The following is a 14,436-nucleotide window of genomic DNA, read 5'->3' as shown; positions in this document are numbered from 1 at the left end:
CTTGCATGAACTTCTTTAATTTTTGTTTCATTAATATAATGGGAATGTAAAACAAAGTTCCAATGGTTATTACCCGCAGTGGTGCTGAGACTCTGTGGAGCTGCTGTTTTGCTCCTTCACATCAGGTCATTGGAATGCTTGCTGGCTGGTCATCGCTGCTCTCCCTGATGCATGTGGAAGCACCAGCTCAGTGCTGAATCTCCAGTTTGGGTTGTCTGGCAACCGTAGCTCCCTCCTTCCTTTTATGGGGTGTTCCTTCGGGGCACCTGCTCCTCCATTGTTTCTTTTTGTCTTCTTTCTCATTCTGACTGGTCAGGGGTTTTCTTTCCACCTGCCTTGTCCCCGGATCGAGACTCTTTACTGCTGTTAACCATTTGTTGATAGCGTTGGAATGACACCATTTGCTGATGGTTCTTGACTTCACAAGCCAGCTGGATCCACCCTAGCAGGCTTTAGGGCTGTGTCTAGCAGGTTGTCATTCAACCCTTTCCAGTACTGATCTACCTTCATCTACTCGTCCCATCCACAAACTTTTATAGCATGGGACTTGAACTCTGTGGAGTATTCATATACAGACTTGCTCCCTTGGCAGAGTCATTGCAATAGGGCACATCTTTTGGAGTAGGACTTACATGGGGGGGGGGGGAGGAAGGAACTATATAGTCTTGCATAATTCTGGGGCATGCACCTCGTGGAGGGTCATGTACCAATTCACAGCAGCTCCAGGCAACTTTGACTTCAGATAATTCACCTTACTGGCCTCTGACAGGAAGCGATATTCCCATTCTCTCATGTATCTCCGTGCTCGGACGAGGATAGCCCATATTGTCCAGATCTCCATCAAACTTTACCTCCAACCTCTTAGTCCCAGTTGGGTCTTGCTGCAATGGTGGGGCTGCAGGATGCAGTGCTGGTGGGGGCCCAGCCGGTGCAGGAGCAGGTCCCACCAGTCCTCCCATCCATGCTGGGTCTGCTGGAGCCATGGGTGGATGCACCTGGATGGGTTGCGGTAGAACCTGTTGCCCTTCAGGGAGATTCCCTTGGGCAGGTTGTACCGGAACCTGTTGCCCCATGGAGGCGAGCTTGTAGTTCCCTCAAGAAGAAGTCTCTCATTGTCATAATTTCTGCTCACAGCTGCTGCACCAACTCCTGTATCTCAGCTTGTACCTGGCCCATTCACAGGGAGCTGGCTTCTCCTTGCTTTGGTTGCGGTAATCCACCGACAGCGCCTTTCTCATCCTCTGAGTCACTGTCATCATGGATCGTGCAGCTTTGTGACTTCCGTCCCTCTCAATCACCCAAGGGTCAGGACCACCACTGCTTCAGCATCTCCTTTTGCCAGTTGTCCCAGTCACTGGCCATAGTTATTCTTCTCTTTTCCAACATATGCCAAGGCATAGATGGTTGGTCTTTTGGCTCTCCATCCTTTGGTTTAGGAGAGCTAGGGACCAGGTCATTTTGGGTTGCCTTCACATTGAGCTTTCCCTTACTCTGGTTTCTCTTCAGATTGCATAAATATTTCACTTTTTACTAAAGATTTCTATAGAGAGGAACATTTATGAGTGTTTTGTGAATTTTTTGAGACTCCGCTTTGAGAGAGCCAGTTTAGTGTAGTGGTTAAGTGTGCAGGCTCTTATTTGGGAGAACAAGGTTTGATTCCCCACTCCTCCACTTGCTGCTGGAATGACCTTGGGTCAGCCATAGCTCTCTCAGGGCTGTTCTTGAAAGGACAGCTTCTGTGAGAGTTCTCTCAGCCTCCCCTACCTCACAGGGTGACTGTTGTGGGGGAGGAAGGTAAAGGAGATTGTAAGCCGCTCTGAGATTCAGAGTGGAGGGTGAGGTATAAATCCAGAATTTTTTCTTGTTCTTCTACTCTCTTGGTCATGCATGGTGTTGGAGGTTTGGGAATAGGGTTCATGGCAGGTGGAGGTGAGTTATAACAGTCTGTCAGCTCCTGTGCAGTTGTAATCAACTGAGCCTCTTTGATTCATATCAAATAAGGTGTTTATTGAAAGAGATACATGTTCACAGTATGTTCACATGTTCACAGAGATACATGTTTTTGTTAGAACTGCCCACCCAAGGTAGGGTCAGGTACTTATACACTATACATGGCCATTAACATACTGTATGTAAGCACCTATAGGCATGCAAGAAAAAGTGGCAAAAGCATTTCAGACATATTCCCATAACCTTCCCCCCCTCCCTCCGTTGCTAGGTATCTTTCTACTAAAAGTGAAACTTTAAACTGATTCGATTTCAATTTAAAACCTTTAGTGGCATGATATAAGATACACGGAAGGATTTAAATGCACAGAATAAATCAGGATAAAAACCCCTTAGGTTAGACATAAAATCAAACATAACCAGAACTGTGTTGAAAAATAACAGCCAAGAATTTTGCTACAGCACAGGTAATTTCTGAATTTGAGTCATTCAGAAAAAACTGACAAAGGTTCAGATTGTTCTGATTGATGGCTGGTGGGGATAATCGGGAACACAAAACTGTTTCTCCAACAGTCCTAATAAATGTCTGGTCTTCAAGGTCAGAGAAAAGGGATGTGAAGCCTCTGCACACTGTGTTTCAGCCTTAAGGTTACTTGAGTTAAATACCTTCTTGCAAAGTCATGGCAACCCATATTATATATGCCAAGAATCAATATAAAGCCATTGCAACCAAATAACATAATATCATTGGCAAGAAATGTTTTCTTGACATATAGCCCTTCACGGCCTTGGAAGATCATACCTACAGGACCAACTCTCCCTACATGAGTCCAAAAGGCTTTATGCTCAGCCAGACAACACCTTCTGGTAGTTTCTGGACCAAAAGTCCGAAATTCCATGTATTTTATGTTCTGGCCATCCCCATAGCCAGGATTTTTTACCAGGGGGTGCTTATTAAATTTAAATGGACACCAGAGCCTCAGGCTTTACAAGCTAAAGAACAGTTACATGTGACCGTTCGCAGTGCAGGTTGTGCTGGGGCAACTGGCAAAATTGCAATTGGCTCCAAATGACTATTTCTCACTTTCTAGCACTCCCCTCCCCCAATTTATAACTAAAAGTCTAAATCCCCACAGTGAGACCCCATTCTGTTGGAGGAGAGGAGGAGCAAAGCGTTAAAACAAAACCCTTGGAGACTGAGCTTGTTTCCAAAGACTCCTTTGGGACTCCTTAAGTGGAGTTTTGTTACCTTCGTCAGGGAAGCCCGATGTGCTGCAGCCTCAGCCTCTGTTCCAGTACCATGGAAGCCTTGGCTTATTGGCAAAGTGCTTACTGTTCCTTTCCAGGTCTCCTGCTGGCTGGGCACACTTCCACCAGCTTGCTCGGTTAGCCTTGTTTTCCACCTGCCTTTCTCCCTCAGGTGCTGGTGTGGCAGTTGCCCGGCAGCATGAAGAACCCACAGCTGCAGCGCAATAAAAAGGTGGTGGTTGTGAGCTCTCAGTGGCTCTGCCTGCACTGATCCCACCCACAAGCCCTGAGTGGCTGCTGTGAGCAGAGGCTAAGGAGTGGGCGCATGTAGCTGGCTGGGAGCCAGGTCATGGAGAGCGAGCCATGGGGGCACAGCCAATTCAATAGGCCACTCGCTCCCCACTGCTAGCTGTGGGCCTGTTTGTGACCCGCCTTGAGCTCATTTGCAGGGGAGGGTGGGATATAAATAAAATAAACATTTGAAATGAATATGCTTAATTTACACAGTTCTTTCCTTAAAATGTCATGTTAAATGGCAAAATTGTCCTCCCATTTCTTTAATAATAATTAGTGTATAGCTGTATCTATAACTTACCATTTATATATATGTATCTATAGTTTACCATTTATAATGCATATTTTTTTTTAAAAAAATCCATATTTTGAACAGTGGCCCATCCGTCATGGAATAGTTGAAGACTGGGATCTGATGGAGAGATTTATGGAACAAGTTATCTTCAAATATTTAAGGGCAGAACCTGAAGACCATTATTTTCTACTGGTAAGTACAAATGATCTATTTTTGAAGTTTGGACCGTACAGATTATCCTTTCCCTATAGAATAAATTTTTGGCTTTACTATGCTCAAGACAAACTAATCGTAAGTGATTACTTGGGCAGGTGGGGTAGCCAATTACTAACTTAATGCTTGGATACGTTTGGAGTCTGGTAATCTTAGGTTTGAAGCTAGGGTTTGTATTTTATCCATCTATATGTGGCTGAAAGGTCGTTTTAACCCACAAGGCCTGCTTCCTTTGATTTTCCAGGATGATTTCCAGTCCATTTGGCTCAAGGCAGTGTACAGCCATATTCATAGAATTGGCTTTTCACCTCAGCTATTTGTACCCTCTTATGGACTTGAACAAGCTAAAGCACTAATTAAACATAGAATTGAGAATATAGAGTGACAGTCTGACATCTCCAGTGCATCAAAACTTGGGGTGTTGTTAAACATCAAAAGCACTATTGAGCCGGCATCATATCTGACCTCAGTGAAAAGAAGAAACTCTAGAAGGGCATTTGCCGTAGCTAGATGTTCTGCCCTTCCATCTGCAGTTATGCAAGGCAGGGGCAATAAAATCATCTACTCTGAAAGGCTTTGCTCATGCTCTTTAAATGAGGTTGAATCTGTTTTTCAGTTTCCCATACTATAGGGAGGCTCATTTTAGAATTATTACTCCATTAGTTATTAGGGTTTGTAGAATCTTTCGGGCTCAAGTGCCGTGTTCTACCGGAGAAAGTTTTTCTTCCAGACGTTTCGTTCTCGGCTGCGGAGAACATCCTCAGTGGCGTTGCAGCCGGAGCAGGCGCTCTGACCTTCTTGGCTGCTGTGCATTGAGCAAGGCCAGGGCTGCTGGAGAGCTGCTATTTCTAGGCTGGAGGGGGTGTGGTGAAAGGGCAATAGGTTTGTGGATGTGCCCATTGTTTGGTGGGGCTTCCTGGAAGGGTAGTGATAAGGAAATTGGCTGTTGAATGTGACCATTGTTCTGTGTTAATTGCTGGGAGGGTTGGAAGGGGTGTGAAGATAAGGAAGATGGTTGTTGACTGTGCTGATTGTTCTGTGGATTGTACTGGTTGTTCTGTGAATTTCTGCAATGTATTCTGCAATGGATGAGGCCCCGGTGAGACGCGAAGCCATCCTAACCCGGCATATGCGGAGAATGCAGATGGTGAACGCAGAAGGGCCCAATCCGGGACCCATAGAGCCAGAGGAGATCGACACCATTGTGGTGGCCCCGCTACACAAAGAGGGCCCGGAGCCAGACGAGGGAGAGCTGGGTGCACCCAAGCCCGACCTACCACGTTGGTTGGTTGGATCCAGTTAGCGGGTGAGGTTGAAACCAATATGAAGCGCGTCGCCATGCAACGCCAGCAACAGAGCGGGAAAGGGGGCCGAGACCCGAAAACAGCCCCGAAAGCAGAGGCGAAAAAACCGGCAGGGGGTTCCAGTGGGGGCAAGCCCACCGGGCCCCACAAGTGCTTTCGGTGTGGAGACCTTGGGCACCTAGCAAGCGGCTGCCCAAACCCGTTGCGAGCACCAAGTGCCCCAAAGCAGAGCACCCCTGTGCTGAAGAAGGCCCCCAGCCGCCCTGAGGATGCGGCGAAAGGAAGCGTGGTGACCATCGAGGAGGCAGAAGAGGACCCATTCCTGAGTGATGAGCTGAGCGAGCTGGGCTGGATGGAGGAGCTGTTGGGAAATGAGAACGACCTGCTCTTAAGGGTGCCCACAGCAGGTCGCAGAGGAGCCAGCACCAGTGAGAGTGACTGGATCACTATACTTTGTACCAGTGAGACTGTTGAACCCCAAACTCAAGAGATTCATGCAAGTGAGGGCTTTAATTGACTCAGGGTGCAACCAGGAATTAATAACGCCCCAAATAGTAGAGGCCTTAGGCCTGACTACCACCCCCCTCCCCTGCCCCATACAATTCGAGCAGATGGATGTGTCAGTGATGCGGGGGGAGCCCTGTGCTTCAGAGACTCAATTTCTGCTGATGGGGATCGAGGAACATTGGGAGCAGGAGTCTTTCGTAATCGCCCCCTCCTGCTCTTACCCAGTAGTGTTGGGGGTGGGGTGGCTGGCCAGGCACGAGCCAGACATTCGGTGGGAGAGGCAAACCATAAGGTTCATAGACCCGCTGTGCAAAGATCACCTATGGAACTCAGAGTGGGGGCCTAGCCCTCCACCTTCCACCGAGAGGGTGTGCCTGACACTGGAAGAAGTTCCGGAAATCCCCCGAGCATACCAGGACTTGATGGGGGTGTTCAGCGAGCAGGGCGCCAACGAGCTGCCGCCCCATAGGGACACGGACTGTGCCATCGAATTAATACCGGGGGAATCGCTCCCCAAAGCCAAACTGTACCCAATGGGATGGGCGGAGAAGGCGGAGCTGCGCAAATTTCTGGACAAGAACTTAAAAGGGGGGTTTATTAGGCTGGCCATGGCCCCCCACGCAGCCCCGGTCCTGTTCCGGAAAAAGAAAGATGGCTCGCTTAGACTTTGCACAGATTTTCATGGGATAAACGCGTTTATTTCATGGGATAAACGCGATTTCAACCTCCAATGCCTACCCCATCCCCCTCATTAAAGACTTATTGAGTACTGTATCGGAGGGGAAATTTTTTACAAAGTTGGATTTGAGAGATGCGTATTTCCAGGTGCGCATTAAGGAGGGGGATGAGTGGAAAACGGCGTTCAACACACCATTAGGGCAGTTTGAATACCTGGTGATGCCGTTTGGTCTGCAAGGGGCCCCCGGGGTGTTCATGAGTTTCATAAACAATGTATTGAGAAAGTTTTTGTTTAAGGGGGTGTTGGTGTACCTGGATGACATCATTATTTACTCTCAAGACGAGCGGTCTCGTGAAACTGGTGCGGGAGGTGTTGAGCACCCTGTTGAGTCATAAACTGTACGCTAAGCTATCCAAATGTGAATTTCACAAAACAGAGCTGGACTACTTGGGTTTCCGAATGTCTGCTAGGGGGCTGGCAATGGACCCGGCAAAAGTGCAGGCCGTGCTAGATTGGGCTCCCCTGAGGACACGTAGACAACTCCAATCCTTCCTCAGGTTCGCAAATTTCTATAGGACGTTTATACCGGGGTTCACCCAAATCATGATCCCCTTAACCGAGTTGTTGAAAACGAAGGGGGAGGGCCTGGAAGCCAAGCGACCGGGAGCCCGGTTAAATTGTACTTCAAACTGCCAGTCAGCGTTTGATAAATTGAAGCGGCTATTCACAAGTGAGCCGGTCCTGAGCCACCCCAACGAGCTCAAACCCTTCGTTGTGCAGTGCGACGCCTCCGATGTAGCCGTCGGGGCCATTCTCATGCAGAAGGATGAGGAAGGGAAACTGAGGTCGTGTGCTTACATATCAAAAAACTTCACGGCAGAGCAAAGAAATTGGTCAGTGTGGGATAAGGAGGCGTTTGCAGTAATGTTTGCATTAAAAACATGGTGGTCCTGGTTAGAAGGGGCGAAAGTGCCATTTGAAATATGGACCGACCACAAAAACCTCGAGGCCCTCACAGGGAAAAGGAAGCTGAGTGAAAAACAAATCAGATGGGCCTGTTTCTTCTCTAAATTCGATTTTGTGCTAAAGCACATCCCCGGCACGAAGAACTTTCTAGCAGACGCTTTGTCTTGCTTGCCCCAGCACAACAGCCAAAGGGAGGAGATAGTGGACTCGTTAGTTTCACCCACCCAAGTGGCCGCCGTTGTAACTACACAGTCACAAAAGAAATGCCAACTACAGGGGTGGGGAACGGAAAGAATGGCCGCAGAGACTGAAAAGGAGGGGGACGAGCGGCCAGAAAAGAGAGGATGGGCTATGGTACAGGGCATTTTGGGTACATCAAGACCCTACATCTGGTCAACAGGCAGTTTTGGTGGCCCTCCATGAAAAAGGACATATCTGAGTTCGTGTCTACATGCCCTATATGCATAATGGCTAAAAGAAGGGGAGGGAAACCCCCTGGGCTACTCAAACCGCTGGAGACCGCTTCTAGACCTTGGTCGATAGTCTCCATGGACTTCATTGTGGAACTATCACCCTCTCATGGCAAAACAGTGATATTGGTGGTAGTATATACTTTTTTTAAACAAGCCCACTTTATTCCTTGTGCCCAACTCCCCACCGCAAAAAAGCTGGCGTATTTATTTTTCAACCATGTAGCCAAGCTACACTCAATCCCCGATAAGGTGATCAGTGACTGCAGCCCGCAGTTCATTGCCAACTTCTGGCGGGAGTTCTGTAAACTGATGGGCATGGAGCAGGGGTTGAGTTCCGCCTACCACCCACAGACAGACGGACAGACGAGTGTGTGAACGGGCTTTTAGAGCAGTACCTAAGGTGCTATATAAACCACCAACAATCCAACTGGGTGGATCTATTGCCCTTTGCAGAGTACTGCTATAATAACAGTGTCCACAGCTCCACCAAAGCCTCCCCATTCCAAACCGTGAGTGGGTATGAGGGAAAACCCCTCCCCCTGTTACCAGGGGGGGACGTAAAGAGAGAGGCGAGCCCTTTTGATCAGTGGTGGGGCACACTGACTAAGAGTTGGAAGGAAATACAGGAAAACCTAGAAATAGCCAAAGAAGCTTACAAAAAGCAATATGACAAAAGCCATGTCCCTGCCTGGGATTTCAAAGTAGGAGATTCAGTGTTTGTGTCTACAAAGAACCTTCCACTCACTCAACCATCCAAAAAGCTGGCTTACAAATACCTGGGTCCTTTTAAGATCAAGAGGGTGATAAATAAAGTTACAGTAGAGCTGGAGTTGCCAAAGATGTTTAGTAAAGTACACCCTGTCTTTCATTGCAGTCTTCTTCGGAAAGACCCTGGTTGTTCCCCTTGGCATCCTCGGCCGGAAGCACCTCAACCTATCCAGATGGGGAGCCAGAGTCACCATGAGATCCAGGAAATCCTGGACTCAAAGCTTAAACATTGGAAGCTGTATTATCTGATCAGATGGAAACGTTTCCCTCCTAGTGAAAATGAGTGGGTAGCAGAGAAAGATGTGTCAGCCCCTGACCTTATCAAGAAATTTCTATCTAAACACCCTCAGAGGCCGAGAGGGTCAGCTTAAGGGGGGCAGTATGTCAAGATCGACTAATAACGACTTAAGACTGGGGGATCATGGCCTAGGCAATAGGCCCTGTTAAAATCATAATGGATCCACTGCTGCTAGTGTTTTACCTTAGTTACTTCCCTTCCCCCTTTTTCTTATTTTGATTTGCAACTGGTGTGAAGGAACTAGTCGGCGCCTTCTCAGGGCCTGAGGTGGGAGGAAGCCTTGCATAACAATTCAACAATTCAAGGGCATTTGCTGGATATCGCCTGAGAAAGTATCTAGTAGTTGTTTGTGAATGTTCCCTCCTGTAACACCCCCCCCCCCGTAGGAATGTTTTTGAAGTGTATCTTAAAACCCATGTATCAATCTATTGGTTTCATTCTTAGCAAGCTAGAGGTTTGCACCAGAGTACCGGTTATCAATAAATGGGAACTTAGTATCAACTTTGACTCATTCTTGAATCCGTTGACTTGACAGTAGGGACATCAGTCTCTAGCCTGTAGTGGGGGCATTCTACCGCAGCACAAACGCTACAAACCACAAATTAGTTCATTAAATGGAAAAGTTCATGATTCATTGACCCCAGGAACCTAAAAAAACCTGCCATTTTTCTGGTTCATGCCCGTCCCTGATTTTGACTTCTGATATCAAATTTTCAAGATGTGAATGGCTATCAGTTGGAGATGTAAAAAACATGTTTTGAGCACAACAGTTAAAAGCTTAAATGTATGTATTCTATTCAACTCAGTTTGCTGACAACTGTTCACAGCACTTGCCTAAGAAAGTCAGAGAACTGGGATCTATAAGGAATCAAAACTGTTGGATCAGCAGCACATTGTTTAGTAAACTGCATGCAGATATTCCCTTTGCGGTACTTGAATAAACTGAGGAAAACAAAGCTTCTCAGTCAACCTGAAATAACATAGCCACTCAGGTCACTCAGTTTCATAGTACTAACATCGCCTTAATTATTGACTGTGTTCATTTTATGTTATGTGCAAATTCAAATCCACTTCTGAAGTATTATTAATTTAAAATATGTCTTTTACAGCTTAAAGTCCGTGGTCAGTGTGTGTTTCAGAAGCCAGAAGGGAGCTTTTGGTGGTTTGAGCTTGAGTTTCACCAATCCAGAAATATTTCCAAAACATGGAAACATGCTTAATTTTATATTATTTTGGGCACTGTATTATCTTGTGCTTTGGGAATTTAAATCATAGAAATTTAGGATTTTCTTCATGATAAGGCTGTAGCTACATTTAGACATTGTAACAAGTTGCAGTTAAACTCTGCCATAAACACAGTGTTGGGTTTTTTTGTTATTTATACTTTATTAAGTTTTTCATAAAGCATATCACAGACATTCATTCCGTCGAACGAACAGAGACACTCATCCTACACCTTGTGCACCGCCACCATATATTCTCCTAATCTGAACTGCCTGAACTTAATCGAGTTAATTAGATGCCGGCATGCCAATTCCCCAGCCCAAGAGCCCCCGGGCAAACAAATCCCAGACTTCAAAATGCAGAGCTTTGAACATTAGATGCTTCTAGAAAAGCCGACCAAATCTCTTCAAATTGTTGTTGTTGACATTGCCGGCGATATGCTATCCTTTCTTGCACAGCCAAAGCATACATTCCCTCGAGCCAAGTAGTAATCATGCCGGTGAAGCCTTCACGCCACTGCAGCAGGATAAGCTGCTTTGCAATCATTATTGCACGTGCCGCCCATCTTCGCTGCCAACGAGTCAGTGACCAGGTTGTCGGGAAATAATGCAGTAATATCTGCATGGCAGAAATAGACTGGTCAGTGTTAAGTACCTTTTGCATCCATCGAGCAATCCCATTCCAGAAATTTTTTAACATCGGGCATTTCCACAGCATGTGAGCCAGACCCGCCTCTGAATGTAGACACCGCCAACAAGCCGAGGATTCAGCCAAATTGTGCTTATACAGGCAAAGAGTCCAATAAATCCTGAACAAAAGCTTTTGTTGAATTAAAATCAAACGAAGATCTTTTGAACAATGGCGGAGACCACTACAGATAGCTGCCCATTGAAAAGGGTAAATAGGGCAGTTAATTTATTCGCTCCATTGACATCGCAAGTCTTCCATAGAGTATTGCGCGTCTTTTTTCAGACATAAATATAAAACACGGACTGGTTTATTTTGTTCAATTGCATGTTCTAGGGTCTGCAGGAGAGGCGGAGCATCCGGAATGGCCAAGGCGTCTATGCCGAAAGAAGTAGACAATGAATGCTTCAGTTGCTGGAATTGCAGCCATTGGTTAGCTGGTAACCCAAAGACACTTTGTAGATCCTCAAAAGAGAGAAATGTGTCCTCGTTGCTATCTTTAAGCTGATTGAGATTTAAGAGACCCCTCTGCGCCCACGGCTTCCAAATCACCGGCCGTCCCCCTATCTTCACTTCAGGGTTGCCCCATAGGGTCATCCGACTATGTAATTGTCAAATCCGTAAATATCACCCAAATATTGCCATGTTTGTCTTGTCGCCCGAATCGATGGAAGAACCGACTCTCCCTGATAGTATGTTGATCCAAGCGCGTTCCATGTCGACAAAGGAGTAAGAACAGCAGTTTCCAAGTTCATCCAGGGAGACTCGACAAGATGATTAAGTGGAGCCCATCGCTGAATACCAGCCAGCAAATATGCCCAATGGTATAGGCATAAGTTTGGCAAGCCAAATCCACCTCGGTCAAATGGTAACTGTAAACGTGCCCACGACAGCCGAGGGGGTTTCCCCTCCCACAGGAAATTCGCTAATATTGAGTTGATTTTTCGAAACCACTTCCGCGGTATATATTGATGGATACCACGCAACACGTAAAAAAAACGGGGATAGATGATCATCTTCAGAGCATTTATTTTACCCCAAAGCGACAAGGGGATAGCGGACCATCGCTCTAGCTCCAGCTGTATTTTCCCTATTACTTTATTTAAATTTAACTATATTAGCATCTCAGGCTGTTTAGGAATAAGAATGCCAAAATACATAATAAAAGCCTCCTGAACTGAGAACTGCCCAATGTCTCCCGTCAGTGCCACTTCGCGCCCGATCTGTAAAATTTCTGATTTTTGCCAATTAATTTTATAACCGGACAACCTGCCGAAATAATCTGCCAGTTGAATAATCGCCTGTATCGATATTTCCGGCTGCGTAATGGTGAGCATGGTGTCGTCGGCATATAACAAAATCTTAAATGTCTGATTGGTGACACATGCCATGGATATTGTCATTTAATCGAACTGCCCTAGCAAATGGCTCCAAACAAAGATCAAAGAGAAGAGGGGATAGTGGGCACCCCTGTCTGGTGCCGCACCGCAGATTAATTGATGCCGAAAGGTGACCATTCACTCGCACCCTTGACATAGCAGACTTGTAGATCAGGCACGTCCAATGAAGGAAATCTTTTGGGAAACCCATATATTTCAATACCATCTGCAAGAAAGATCTGTCAACCCGATCGAAGGCCTTCTCTGCATCTAAGGAAATAAGGAGGGCGACATCATCTTTCTGAGCGTGGATCGCAGCCAAATCCGTGATGAGCCGAATATTATCTGCACCAGAACATCCTTGGATAAAACCAGTTTGGGAAGGGTCAACCACCGAGGCGATGACCCTTTGAAGACACTTAGCCAATATTGCCGTCAAGATCTTGTTGTCAATATTTAAAAGTTATATAGGGCGATAACTGGCGCAGAGATGTGGGTCTTTCCCAGGCTTAGGAATTAAAGTAATCCAGGCTTCATTAAAATAGCATGATGGCATACCCTGATCAAAAATCGCTTGGTATGTAGCCAACAACTTCGGAGCAAGTTTATCTGCAAACCGGATATACCACATCGGAGAAAACCCGTCAGGGCCCGGCGAAGAAATAGTTTTAAGTCCGTGGATCGCCTCCTTCACTTCCTCAAGTCTCAGTGGAGCCCCCAATAGTTCTTTTGCTTCCTCACACAACTGTGGAAGACCCAGGGAACACAAAAAAGATTCCTGAACTGACGGGTCCACCGAAGTATGTCCTTGATATAAGGTCTGGTAGAATTGACGGAAGCATTCAGCAATCCCGGCAGAAGAGACGTGAGGCTTATCATATTGATCCACAATTTGAGCGATCCATCTCTGCTCTTGCAGGGCTTTAAGCTTGGATGCCAAAACCCTACCTTGTCTCTCTCCGGATTCCCATTGCTGTTGTTTGACACGTGCATAAGCAAGTTCAACCTTGTTTGACCTGAGCATGTTGAGTTGAAAATTTATTTGTTGAATCTGCCTAAATTGCACCTCTGAAGGGCTTTGGAACTGTGCATCCCATAGGGCCCGGAGTCTGGACTCAAGATTCGCCTCAGTGCGGCGTTTTTCCTTTTGTTTTGCAGCAGAATAGGCAATGATTATTCCCCTTATCGTTGTTTTAAAAGCCTCCCATACAGTCAAATAATGTTGAACAGAACCCTCATTAGTGGTGAAAAAGTGTTGCATTTCTGTTTCCGTTTGTACACAAAAAGCCTCGTCGTTTACGAAAGAGTTATTAAAATACCACGATGGGGACTTATCTATGTGTAGCAAGTTGTCCACTTCCATGAGCACCATGTGATGGTCAGAAAGAGTGGAGGGACCGATTGCCGATGAACGCACACATCAGAGTATGGATTTAGACACCAATAAGTAATCTAATCTTGCGAGGGTCTGGTGGATGTGAGAGCAGAAGGTGTAGGCTTTCAAGTCTTTATGTTGCTCCCTCCATACATCCACCATCCCAAATTCCTTCATCAGGGCCAATACTGCCGACCATGATCTCAAGGATCGTTCAGTCGCACCCATGCGATCCATCTTGCCATCCAGAGTGGTATTGAAATCACCGCCTAAAATGATATTGTCATAGTCCAGGTTCTCAAGTATAGCAGCCACTTTATTAAAAGTATGAAAATTGTCATTATTCGAGCCATAGATATTAATCAGGGCCGTCCTCACCCCCTGGGCTTTCCCTAACAGCACAATGTAGCGACCTTGGGGGTCGGGGAACTCTGAGATCTTTGCCCACCTCAACTTGGCCTGAATAATTATGACTACGCCACGAGCATTTCGTTCAAAGCCCGCCAAAAACACCTGGTCACCACGATACTTTGCCAACCGACCAGCTTCGTCTTCGAGGATGTGGGTCTCTTGCAGCATGACAATATCAGCAACTCATATCTCGCGTGCACCAAGGATCATGGCTCTTTTTTGGGGGTCACGGAGGCCACGGACGTTGAATGTCAAAACCTTAAACGGCATTCTGCACCTTGGTCCGGGGGTTGACAGCCAGGCATCAAATAGTAAATAAGAACAGACATGTTACACCCTACAGTGAGACCCACCACAAAATACACTCC

General features: G+C 46.4%; 1 protein-coding gene and 1 non-coding gene across 2 annotated transcripts in view; both read left to right on the top strand.

The window, feature by feature from the left end:
- ACTR3 (actin related protein 3) overlaps positions 1 to 14,436 on the top strand; it is a 112,732-nt gene that overhangs the window by 41,330 nt on the left and 56,966 nt on the right. The window contains exon 4 of the mRNA XM_060261065.1: positions 3,866 to 3,976. Within this exon, the coding sequence (XP_060117048.1) occupies positions 3,866 to 3,976 (111 nt within the window). The remainder of the gene's footprint in view (positions 1 to 3,865; positions 3,977 to 14,436) is intronic.
- Positions 1,487 to 1,602, top strand: LOC132590332 (U5 spliceosomal RNA). Its single transcript, XR_009556677.1, has one exon. It is a non-coding gene; the product is annotated as a U5 spliceosomal RNA (small nuclear RNA).

This window comes from Heteronotia binoei, chromosome 21, assembly GCF_032191835.1.
Source record: "Heteronotia binoei isolate CCM8104 ecotype False Entrance Well chromosome 21, APGP_CSIRO_Hbin_v1, whole genome shotgun sequence".
Lineage (NCBI taxonomy): Eukaryota > Metazoa > Chordata > Lepidosauria > Squamata > Gekkonidae > Heteronotia > Heteronotia binoei.
The sequence above is the reverse complement of the archived record's forward strand: the minus strand, read 5'-3'. Positions and strand labels throughout refer to the sequence as shown.